The sequence below is a fragment of the Monodelphis domestica genome, chromosome 1, assembly GCF_027887165.1.
Source record: "Monodelphis domestica isolate mMonDom1 chromosome 1, mMonDom1.pri, whole genome shotgun sequence".
NCBI classification, from domain to species: domain Eukaryota; kingdom Metazoa; phylum Chordata; class Mammalia; order Didelphimorphia; family Didelphidae; genus Monodelphis; species Monodelphis domestica.
The window spans coordinates 724,872,967-724,885,835 of record NC_077227.1 but is presented as its reverse complement, the minus strand read 5'-3'; the positions used below and the strand labels follow the sequence as shown (position 1 = coordinate 724,885,835).

At 50.4% G+C, this 12,869-nt stretch overlaps 1 protein-coding gene across 1 annotated transcript in view; it reads right to left on the bottom strand.

Annotated features, from left to right (window-relative positions):
• Positions 1-12,869, bottom strand: part of POLR1A (RNA polymerase I subunit A) — a 68,298-nt gene that overhangs the window by 28,476 nt on the left and 26,953 nt on the right. Inside the window, exons 15-17 of the mRNA XM_056813242.1 lie at positions 10,347-10,538; positions 2,325-2,474; positions 269-452 (exon numbers count right to left, since the gene is read on the bottom strand). Coding sequence (XP_056669220.1) covers positions 269-452; positions 2,325-2,474; positions 10,347-10,538 — 526 coding nt within the window. The remainder of the gene's footprint in view (positions 1-268; positions 453-2,324; positions 2,475-10,346; positions 10,539-12,869) is intronic.

Genomic DNA, 12,869 nt, shown 5'->3' with positions numbered 1-12,869 from the left:
CCCCTTCTGCAGGAGGGGCACCAGGGCCCAGAGAAGGCGAACAGACCTCTGCGGCCTCCAAGACCAAACACTTCTGAGCCAAGCAGCCGCCAGGCCTCACTCCCTGGCCCGGAGGAGTCGGGTCGAGAGAAGCGCCGGAGTGGCTGCAGGAGGCCTGGGCCCCTCCTGGAGGGCCATTAAGGGACTTCGCAGCCCCCGCCCCGCTTCTGTCGCCCACGCCCACCGTGCTGCGAGCAGCTGCCTGCCCTCGGCCCCCGCCCGCACTTACCCAGGGTGAAGCCCTGGTAGAGCTGCAGGTAGGCCGTGAAGAGCCGGGCCAGGCACGTGAGCACTCGGCCGCTCGTCTCTCCCCCGTACACCTCGTAACAGCAGTGGACCAGGCCGTAGGCAGAGCTGCCGTAGTGGGCCTTGTCCAGGACCCCGCAGAGCAGCTCCCCTTCTCGGATGATGACCTGCAAAGAGGGGAAGGGATGAGGCCTCTGAAGATGGCCCCCCGGCCTGCGTCTGAGAGCTCGAGCGGGCGCCGTGCCGCCTTGCCCAGGCCTGGCCAGCCCCCCAAACACCGTCCTAAATCACGGCCCGTCTGTTCTCATGCCCAGAGAATAAGCGCTTCGCAGGACAGGAGGCTTCTTTTCGTCCTTGGATCTCCCCTATCGAGCGCCCAGGAGACGCTTCGTCCGGAGGAGCGATGAGCCGGGGTGCTGAGCGTGGCACGTGGCCACCGTGCAGAGCACCAAGCCTGGAGTCACAGAACACGACGGGGCAAATCCAGCCGCAGAGCCCCAGGAGCAGCGCGACCCTGGGAAGGTCACTTAACCTCTGCCTTGGTTTTGAGCTACTCAATGGGGATCACAAGATAAATCTATAAAATGCTTAGCCCAGTGCATGGCACACAGCAGGTCCTTAATGAATGTCTTGCTCTCTTCCCTTGTTCTTTTCACTACCAAGACTATATTTTCCTTTTTTTCATTTGGGAAAATGGATGTGGAAAGTAGCTAAAAAACACTGTTGCCAGCAAAAAAACAGGAAGAAACTGAAGCGTTACTGAGCACTTAAAAAAAAACCCAAACCTTTACTTTCTTGTATTAGAATCGATACTGAAATATCAGTTCCCAGGCAGAAGAGTAGTAAGGGCTGGGCAATAATGGGGCAAGTGACTTGCCCAGGGTCACACAGCTCAGTGACATGCTTTTTTTTTTTTTTAATGCAGAAAAGAGAAGAAAAGGAAGTCAGAGGAATCACAGACAACTCAGACAACCTTGGAAGTAACATGTTTATCTGATCATAGCCTCTGGGAAAAAACCAAACAGTGGAGAATATAGATTTATAGGTTCATATCCAATCCTCTTTTTCTGATCTACTTTGCATTTGGAAATGTTCCCTCTTTTGGTTTTGGTTGTTCATTAAATTTGGAATAAAAAACAAGTCTTTAAAAATTAAAAGCTTATGGATTGAATGAATAATACAAAACCCAACCTGATGGATCAAGGACCTGAAGTAGACATCTAATAAAGGGAGGCTATGGGAACATGTAATTTGGTATAAAATCCCATTAGCTGGTCTTTTACTACATCACAGATTCCATTACCTGGTGTTAAATCACATTCCCCACCTACTTGGCACTGAACACTGCATCTTCCTCAAGAGAACATACAAAACCCTGGACAGGACATGGGGCAGGTCTCGGCCCCAGGCTACTGTCACTGGCAAGCTGGGTGCTCATCTGACCTGCCAGAAATCCCTTTACTAAGATTTCCCTCAGTCAGGAAAGCCCCAGGTCTGATAAGTATGCGGTTTTTATTCTTTTTGTAGATACAAATAAAGTACAAAATAGAGTTCTCCCTGTACTGAGGACTACTTCCCCAGGGCTACAATTCCTCAAGCAGACAAGCTGAAGGAGTGTGGAAAAGGCTCCCAGAGAGCAAACCTTCCTATGAGAATTATGAGGGTTTCACTATTCTTACAGGTCTTAATTCCCTTTTAACAGGATTTAGGAGCAGCTGGCAAAGCAGAAGAAACAAAACTTGGTGTAAACCTAAGGAGGCTCCCCTGAGATCTGCAGGATACTCAGAGGCACTGACTGGAGGGAACATTCCATCATGAGTGAAGATTCTTAGGCTATGTGCTCAAGATGCCAGCCACATTCCTTTTTAACCCAATACTCAATACCAGTTTGGGCCAAAGTCTTCTTTTTTTCCTCCTGGGCATCACTGCCTGGTTTTGTGCTTGTCAGCCTGCCTGCCCTCTTTTATTTCTCATCATGCTGCCCCAGATGGGGCCTTATTCCTACATCTGAAGAAACAAGAACAATGTCACAAGCATACCTGGGACTCGCATAGAGCATCCAGGTCACAAGATGGAGTAGCTCGGGCATTCTGCTTGATCCAGGCTTTCCCGCTGATTTTTGCCTTCCCAATCAGGTTCAAAGGGATGTGGTTCTCTGGGATTATGTTTATTAGCAATGTAGAGACAACCTAGAAAAAAGCCAAGATAGCATGAATGCACAAGGAAGTTCAGGTTTGCTTTCCCATCAATCTAGGGCAAAGAGTAAGTCACAGGGAACAAAATGAAAATGAGAACATGAGTCTCTTTAAATGGCTTCTATCCTGTACGGCCTCCAATGTCCTCCAGAGAAGGATCTGATCATTCTGGCCTGCAATGCCCACTCGAGGCAACTATCTGCACACCCAGCCAGGCTCACTTCTCATCACATCACATTCCAAAACACAAGTTTGGAAGGCAGAAAAAAAGTCAGAAAGAGTATGTGTTATAAAATCAGGCATGAGAGAGACCAGAGGCTTGTAGACTACTCCTATCTACATGCCACAATACTATGTTTGAGAAAAGGATTGATAGCTACAAGATGTGGGAATGACAAAAACACAACAAAACCTGAAAGGGATTCTATTTTAACAAAGAGGAAATAAGTCAATGCCCAGGAAGTCACTCCTGAGTCAGTTGTCTGGGTACAGTCACAACCCTAGGCTTATTAGAGCAAGAATAAAGTTAATAAGAAACTAGAAGATTAAGCTCCAAAGGAACCTATTTAAATGAAGTTTTAATGCCTGTCCCTGGGGGAAATAGAACAAACATTGACACATTTTAACTATTTTTTTTTTAACTCTTCCCTTCTAGGGCTGGGCAATTGGGTTAAGTGACTTGCCCAGGGTCGCACAGCTAGGAAGTGTCTGAGGCCAGATTTGAACCCAGGACTTCCCATCTCTGGGCCTGGCTCTCAATCCACAGAGCCATCTAGCTGCCCTTTAACTATTTCTTAAAGAAATTTTAAAACTGCTGGAAAAGCCAGAATTCAGTCTGGCAGAAATCAGGTTTGACCAACATGGTTTTTTTTGTTTTTTTGTTTTATTTTAAAACCCTTACCTTTTGTCTTAGGCAGAAGAATGGTAAGGGCTAGGCAATGGAGGTGAAGTGACTTGCCCAGGGTCATAGAGCTAGGAAGTGTCTGAAGTCAGATTTGAACCTAGGACCTCCCCCCCATCTCTAGGATTGGCTCTCAATCCACTGAGCCACCCAGCTGCCCCTTCTGGGGACCCCATATCTTGTACCTTATGCCACAAATGCATCAGAGGGATATAGGATTATTTAAACTGTCATATCATAAACACATTAAAAGAGCAAGAAAAAAGATAAGTTTCGCAACCATGAATAGTAGAAAGGTTCTTCACCAAACATGAGATGGAAAGGATCACAGGAGATAAAACAATTTTATTTAACAAATAAAAATCAAGAATCAGAATTTTAAAAATAGACAACTGGGGGGGAAAAAAGCTTTTGTAAATCAACTTATCTAATAAATGTCTAATATCCTAAGAATTAATACAAATAAAATAGAAGAAGAGCCTCCTCACCAAATGGTTGGGACATGAATAAGCAGTTCTTAAAACAAGAAACTATGAAGAAATGTTATCACTATGTTATATCATTAAGAGGAGAAATAACAAATTTAAAACACTGAGGCACTATCTCAGATCTATGAGATCATTAAAGGACTTTGAAAAGAAAAGGAAATCAAAGATGACAATTATCGGAGGGGCTGCAGGAGGGAAGGCAGCACCCAACTGTATCACAAGTGAAGCTGTAAAATGGCTCAATGATTTTGGATAGCAATCGGGAACCAGTTCCCCAAAGTTACTAAACTATGTAAACACTCTTTGACTCGGTGATACCACTTTTAGGCTTATGATACACAAAGAGATCAAAAAAAAAGGAAAGGACCTGCATGTACAAAAATATTAATAGCAACAATTCTGCCATAACAAAGGCAGACTCAAAGTAGATGCCCATCAATTGGGTAAACAACTTATAGTATAGGAACGGAGTGGAACATTACTGTGCTATATGAAATGATGCAAGGGACAGTCAAAGAAAACCGGAAAGCCTTCGATGAGACACGGGATGACGTCAGCGGAACCAAGAACTTAGCACTGATAGTCCAGAAGGCTATTGATTAATCAGGCTTCCCACCTTAGAGAAAGGGGGTGATGGAATCCAGCTGTAGTTCTGGCCCAAAGAATGTGTGGGCTATTTCTTTTTGGAAGGTGAGGGGGAAAGGCAATAATGAAAAAGAAAAGACAAAAGATCATCAATGAATCATTAAAAATGAACAGAAGAGAACAGAAAGAAGTTCAAAAGAAGAATTATTATTTTAAACGACTAACATGTACATACAACACATACATGCGCATACGTGCACAGACACACATATATGATACTTCATGACGACCAGTGAAGCTACATAATGGAGATTTATAGCTTCCTACAAAGCCCTCCTCTGCCTATTCTTACTGGTAAGGGAATATGTTCCTGTTTGCTGATATTTGTTGAGTTCATAATAATAAAAAGGAAATGAAAAAACAAATGTAATCAATATAAAGCCACTTCCATAAGAAGGAGCCCCTGAGAGACCATAAACCACTTTAGTTTGTCTTCCTAGCCAAGCGGATAGCTATGTCAGCCAGGGGCCATAACACATTTTCAAAATCTGATGGAGTGTGGTGGGTGGAAGAGCATCGGAAGTCCTCTGTCTTAGGATGCAGCCAAGGAAAAACATGGGTGAGGAACTCTTGGCATTCCCTGCACTAAGCCATGCCTTCCTGCGAGCATTTGAGGATGACACCAAGAAGAGGAAAACAAGCATAACAAGCATCTCTGACTGATAGATAGCCACGATAAGTCAGGAAGAAAAGCACACTGAGGTCTGAAGAACTCTCACTTAAGTCTTGAGGAGCTGGAGAGGATTAGGGGCAAGAAGCCCATGCTTGGAATCCATCTGTGAAGGAGACAGAGCTTGAAAGACAGGCAGGGAAGGCCCTAAATGCTGAGCCATCCCACCGTCCTTTTACCCCAGGCAGCAGGGAGCCACTCGGGTTTCTGACCAGAGGGAGGGATGGGACCAACAGAGAGATCAGAGAGAGGAGAGACCAAACAGGTGGGAAACCTACATCAGTCATCTGGAAAAGGGGGTGGAGAGGAGAGAGGTGCTGCTGAGCAGACAGCTGATGGAGCTAGGGGCCAAGGGCCAGAGTTGAACACCCCCTTCCAGCAGGGCCGAAGGGGTCTGACTAGAAGACTAGGTGACCAGAGGCTGCTGCCTGCCTGCACAGATGTTATCACAGCATCAGGGGAGGGGAGGAAGGTGCCAAGTAAAGAGAATGTTTCTGAGAACAGTCTGGGGAAGTAGAGAGAGGAAGGAGGGAAGATGGCTGTGAATCCTCTGCAGAGCCGTGCCGATGACAAGCTCACTGCAGGGGAAGCCATGTTCAGAGTGGGAATGGGGTGTAGGGACCCCGGGGAAGGCTTCCTGCCGAGCACACCACCTGATAGCGGGAGCTTAACAAAGGCTTGTCACTGCCTGACTGATGGGGACTGAGCGTGCTGGGAGTCATGCCAACAGGGGGGAAGGAGCAGGAATGTAATTAATCCGTGGCATGAGACCATCCATTTCCAAAGACTGTCACATGACCAGGGCCTCCCAGCAAAAGGCCAAGAGGAGGCACGGGACACTAGGGATGGCAGCTCACAAGGCCAGCACCTGTGGCAGGGGCTGCATGGACTGTGCTGAACTTCCCCTGGTCAAGGCCATTCCTTCCAGCCACAGGGCTGCCCCAAAGGGATATTTCACTCAAGTCCAAAGAGCAGCAATCTCAACACCCCTTCAAGAGGCGAGTCACCCCTCTGTTCCTAAAGAATAACTGAGGGGGCAGCTGGGTGGCTCAGTGGATAGAGACAGGAGGTCCTGGGTTCAAATGTGACCTCAGACACTTCCTAGCTGGGTGACCCTGCGCAAGTCCAAACCCCATTGCCCAGCCCTGACCACTCTTCTGCGTTGGAGCCAATAACAGTATTGATTCTAAGGCAGAAGGGAAGGGCTTAGAAAAAACCAAAAGAATAACTGATCACCCATTCCCCTTCATCTACGAGGGCTCATTCCTTCCTTCATCCCACTCCTGACTCTCCTCATTGTGGTAGAACGTGGCCTCCGGGAGTCTTCTTGCTTGGGCCAATATTCCCAGCACTTAGTGCTGCACCTGGCCCACAGGAAGGATGGTCCAAATGCTAGGTGGCCCTGCCTCATCCAATCCGGTCCAGCTTTGCTGCTCCATCCCCTCCTGGCTCCTGAGCTGATGGTCCTTCCACACCCTGCACTGGGCCAATCTGTTCCCTCTGCCTGCAGGACTGGGTCACACTCTGCAATCTGGACGAAGCAGCACCCAAGTCTGAACTCCCTGGGCACCAAATGGAATCATTTGAAGTCTGTTGAATTCTCTAGCTTACGTTAGATGCCACCTAGGTGAAGGCCCTCCTGATTTCCCCTGATTGTGGACACAACAACTCCTTCTTCAGGACCCCACAGCATTTTACTGTCATTTTCAGACAAAACAATTATATCATCCTATGAACCCCGCCCCCAGCACTTGGTCTGGATCTCTCTCATGACAGTCATAATTAAACTACCTTTCTCCAACGGGGAATTAATTATATTCTGCTTTACACCTCTCCCCCAGCACTTGGTTTACACCCCTCTCTCTCCCTCTGTCTGTTTATCCTTCCCCCCTCCCTGTCTCTCCTTCCCTCACTCTCTCCCTGTCTCTTTCCATCTTTCTCTCCATCTCTCTGTCGTTCCTTGTCTCTCTCCTTCCCTCTCTCTACCACCCCCTTTTACTTTCTTTCTTTCCTGTCCTCATTAGACTGCTCTTTTCTCACTATAGCAGACTTCCTGCATGGCAGGGGCAAAAGATTAAGGATGAAGGACGTCCCCCACTGCCAAGGTGATGTCTCTTCAGTGACATGATGGATGTGAGGTTGACAGCAAGTCTCCAAACAAGCTCAAGAAGTGCCACAAGAAGCTAGAAGAACCAGGCAACAGGGGCGGGGGGGGGGGGGGGGGGGAGAGGACCCCGGAGGGCAGGATCCCACGCCAGGGCTGCCTCAGTGCACCATGTGATTCAGAACACTGTGAGGGCAGCACCGCCACAGCAATCACCAAAAGAAGGTCAGGTCAGAGGCCAGGCTTTCCGGCCTAGTTCACCATCATCGGGGCCTGCTCTCCTCTCAGGTCTGAAGCTACGATACCCCGGGAAGAGGTGGGCTCACCACTAAGCCCGGCGAGCACCTGAGCCCCCAGCACCAGCTGCCGAAGGGGACGTAGGGAAGGCAAACAGGACACAGGGCGGGCAGGCTCTTCTCTGGCCTCCACGACCACACACAGGATCTCCTTCCATGGGTGTAACAGGCAGGGCTGAGCAGGGGTAGGGCGCCTGCTAGGCACTCAGCCAGGACAACAAGGTACCGCTGGAATCCACCTCCACAAGGACAGCGCGGCCCCGGGGCCCTCCCTGAATGCAGTCTCGCCCCAAGGTCACTCACTGACCAGGACATTAAGCTCGGTTTCAGGGTGAAGGCCAGGACCAAAGCCTGGGGCCAGCTTAGAGCCAAAGGACCTCCCAGAGAAAGGCCGAGGGGAGGCACAGGAAGCCAGCTGGGGCAGGGCCGCCCCAGAGCAATACCCCACTCGAGTCCAAAGAGCAGCGATCTCAATGCATCTCTCCTGCCACTGGGTTTCCGTGAGGACAAAGGCCGATGACTTCCAGTGGGAAAAGAGGAGCTGGAGCAGCAGTCAACAAGCCTCCTGTTTCTCAGGACCCCAGAAGTGCCTGATCCCCAAGGCCGAAGGGCAGAAGGCCCAAGTCCTAGAAGCCAGACAAACCCACCCGATGTGACTAGGCTGCCTGCAAGGAAACAACAGCCTGTGGTCCGCACAAACTACCTATGGGTTTGCTCTTTGGTGCTGGTCTGTGCCGGCTGAGGGTGGGCTTGCCGAGGATCTCAGGGGCCACCCAGGCCAAGCCCCTCTTTTTAAGAGACAAGGAACAGAGGGTCAGAGACGCTGGGGGAAGGTCGCCAGGTCCAACAGTCTCTCCATTGTACCAAAGGGCTATGGGAGCTCTGGGACAAAGCCCCCCTTAGTCAAGTTTCCCCATTTGGGGGAGGCTCTGGGCAGGCCTCGGTCAGCCACACGCCCTCTTCAAAGCCAACACAAGACTCCCAGAGGCCGGGGGCCATCTAGGGAGACTTCAGAACCACAGACTAAGCGCTGGACGGAGCCGCCGAGGGCACGTAAGCCCTGCATTCCACATGCAAGTGAACAGAGGCCCAGAGAGCTCTCCAGGGGCAATGCCTCCGACATCGGAGACGTCTGCACACTAGCTGCCCCTTTGCTCCAGGCGCTCCCAGAGATGAGGGAAAAGCCTGGGCTGAGACTCTAGACTAAGACTGCTCTGGGGGCCCAGAGGCCCATCTCTGGGTTGGCCTCGAGCGCTGCCAGTTCTGTGGGCTCCTCCGTGCCAGGCTTTGAGCAAACTGTCTGTCCTGCACCCCCTTCCCCATCCTAGTAACCAGCATTCAGAGCACCTGCTGGGTCCGCATCTGGGCTAAGCAGCTCCACAAATGTCGCCATTCCTCTTCCCATCAGGCCCGTGTTCCAACCTCCTCTACTGTGCCCCGAAGACTCCCAGCCGACCACCCCAAGCCTGCCCTCTCACTGTCAAGGCCCCTCCCTCCCCTGCTCCCCCCCCCCACGCCAGGCCGAGTCCCTCTCTTCTCTGCCGTCTCCGGACCGCTCAGCGGCTGACCCTATCCCTGACCTCCTCTCTTCTCCCGCCGCTGACACCCTCTTCCCACCCTTGTTGACCTCGGTGCAGGTCACTCTCCCAAGGGCCAGAAGTCTGCCTGTGGCAGCAGCCCCCCTCCTCTGCTTCCACCCCCACTTTGGGGGGGAGCACTGAGCTGAGTGTGAAATGAAGAGGAGCCCATGTATATACACACACACGGAGGTCAGCAGGCATCACTCCTATCCACTGCAGGCCTGAGAACACATCTTCAGGGTCCCACTGCACTGCCGCCACCCCCAGGGACGCGGATGGCCTACCTGACCGCCTTTTTTTTAGCCCTTTACCTTCTGTCTTAGCATCAATATTGTGTATTGGTAGCAAGGCAGAAGAGTGGTAAGGGCCAGGCAATGCGGGTCAAGTGACTTACCCAGGGTCACACAGCCAGGCAGTGTCTGAGATCCGATTTGAACCCAAGGCTTCCCGTCTCTGGGCCTGGCTCTCAATCCACCCAGCTGCCTCCTCCCTGACCTTAAATCCAGCAGTCTCCTCTTCCCCTGCACTTCAGCCACATGCAGCACGACAGCATGAGGGACTGCCAGCAGGCTGTACCTTCAGAACAATTCACCCTGAACTGTGCCTCCAGCCTCTTTTCAGCCCGGCCCCTCCTCACTCAAAATAACGCTCCTTCACCTTGCTATCACCCTTGGGCCTTCAGTAACATCCCCCAGAAGTCGTCAGGGAGAGGGGAGGCCCTAATGAAGACCGGCATTCTGAGGAAGGACGGAGGGGAAGGAGGGGCCGTCGGAGATCAACGGAGACTGATGAAAAATAAGCAGATGGAGGTGAAGCGGGTAAAGGACAATGAATACAAATACAGGTTAGCCTGGTAAAACAAGTGTCTAAAGGCAGCTCAGTGGATTGAGAGCCAGACCTGGAGATGGGGGTCCTAGCGGGGTGACCCTGGGCAAGTCACTTGACCCCCATTGCCTAGCCAGAATCAATACTGATTCTTAGGTGAGGGTTTAAAAAAAATGAGTATCCAGAGCACAGAAGTTCAGAGTGAACCACGGTTAGCAAGGAAAGCTAATGGCAACCAAGAAGATTTTTTTACAGCGTTATCAGAGTGGAGGATCACAGAAGGACCAGACCACGGCTTGAGGCCAAGGAGAACGTTCTCAGACGGAAAAGGACAGAAGAGAAATGGCTGCTGTTTACCTGCTTTCCTGTCCACAGGGGGCAGGGCTTGAGAATTGCAGGTGGAAAGATTTTCACTCGCCCAACTCTGTCTGTCAGTCCTCGGTACACGAGCTCCATGTACTGCTCCCGGGTGAAGAAGCAGCCCCGGGTGGTCATCCGGGCACCTGAGACCATGTGATCCTGGATCAGTCCGGCCAATGGCTGGCCATCCTGTTAGAAGCAAGCACAGGGCAGGGGGCACAGGAGACACTCTTAGAGGCGAACTTCCATCGCTCCTCCCAGGCCTCACGGCTCTCTGGCATGTTTGCCCTCCTCTCTACTTCTCCCACGGCTCCCCAGCCTGGACTCTCCGGAGCCTGCCCTGTGTTCCTTGGGATGAGTCAATGTTGGGTGACTGCTGGGCGACAGACCCTTTGAAAGCAAGGATGACAGCTTCTGTCTGGGCTTATACGAGACCCTGGGGAAATGTTAAAGGGCTCTCCAAACCAGTCAACCAACCAATGTGCATTTATTAAGCACTGTGTAGGCACTGATGATGTAAAGGTTAAAAAAATTGGTTCCTGCCCTAAGGGGGCATTGTTTTACCCACAGGTCCCCTTCACTCCCCAGCACGTGCACACACACAGAATAAAGGACAAGCTCGAGGGAGTTAAACACAAGATGGCTATGGGGAGAAGGAGATACTAGCAGTAGAAGGGACAGGAAACAAGATCCATCACAGAAACCACGTGGGCAGAAAGAGTCAGCTTTGATGCTTCCAACTTCCATCACCTTCTGATCACTGATGAACCGAGTCTTGCCTCTAGTGTGTGTTCTTGGCAATGCATGTGGTGGTTAAATGACTATTTAAAAAAACTAGCCTGGACTGAATGACATTTGTTAAAAAGCAATTTAATACTTGCAGTTTAGGTACGTAGACACTGCATTATTAGAATTTTTAAAAATGCGTTTTTGAAGTTGTTTTATAAATATGGAACGAGCAATAACTCCCATGCATAATTGGCAAAGCACTTTCCTCACAATAACTCCATGAGCTAAGGGGAGGGAGGGAGGGAGACAGAGAGAGAGAGAGAGACAGAGAGACAGAGAGAGAGAGACACACACACAGAACGAGAGAGAGAGACAGAGAGACACACACAGAAAGAGAGAGAGAGACAGAGACAGAGACAGAGAGAGACAGAGAGAGAAGAGATAGAGAGGGAGACACACACACAGAACGAGAGAGACAGAGAGACAGAAAGAGAAAGAGAAAGACAGAGAAACAGAGAAAGAGAGAGACACACAGAGAGACACAGAGAGACAGAGAGAGACAGAGACAGAGAGAGAGAGAGAGACAGAGAGAGAGAGAGAAAGAGAGGGAGAGGGAGAGGGAGAGAGAGGGAGAGAGGAGAGAGAGAGAGGGGGAGAGGAGAGAGAGAGAGAGACAGAGAGAGAGAGACAGAGAGAGGGAGAGGGAGAGGGAGAGGGAGAGAGAGGGAAAGAGGAGAGAGAGAGAGGGAGAGAGAGACAGAGAGAGAGAGAGACAGAGAGAGACAGAGAGAGACAGAGAGACAGAGACAGAGAGAGGGAAAGGGAGAGGGAGAGAGAGGGAGAGAGAGGGAGAGAGGAGAGAGAGAGAGGGAGAGAGGGAGAGAGGGAGAGGGAGAGAGGGAGAGAGAGACGGAGAGAGAGGGAGAGAGGAGAGAGAGAGAGGGAGAGAGGGAGAGAGGGAGAGGGAGAGAGGGAGAGAGAGACGGAGAGAGACGGAGAGAGAGACAGAGAGACAGAGAGACAGAGAGACAGAGAGAGGGAAAGGGAGAGGGAGAGAGAGGGAGAGAGGAGAGAGAGAGGGGGAGAGAGGGAGAGGGAGAGAGGGAGAGAGGAGAGAGAGAGACGGAGGGAGAGAGAGAGAGAGAGAGAGAGAGAGAGAGAGAGAGAGAGAGTGATGTATAGTTGTACAGTTTACAGAAGGGAAAACTGAGACCTTCACAGAGGGGTCAGGGCCGTGCCCCAAATCAGGGCTTTTCAACAGTGTGTGTGATGGAACCATACTAGCAAGGGCAGCATATAAACAATTTGTGGCAAATAGGACTGGCGTTCTAGAGCTGGGAGGCCGTTCCTTGGGGGTGGAATGCAACAGAATATGAATATGCTGCAGGAACCGCAACAGAAGACTTTATGACCATCCCAGTAAAAGTGGAAAGAACAACCGAACAACAGAAACCGAATGCTGTGAGGACATGAGCAGGAACAGAGAGCACCAGAGGTGCTTTTCCCTCTTGGCAGCTATGGGTTCGTTAGATTTGTGGAAGCCTCCAAAGACGCCAGATTTTTCCAGTTTTTGGATAGTTTTGCTGAACTATTTTTCACTACAAGGGCCACCTTTTCAGGATTCCCTTAAGGCAGTTAACGCACTTTATATATAGTATCCTCTATGATTTGTCCCAAGCACTGGGTAAGATACATCACTTAACCGCTCCTTCCTTGGGCAGGTCATTTAACCACTATAAGCCTGTTCAACTGTAAAACGAGGGTCCATTGGGGGAATTTGCTGGTTAAGGG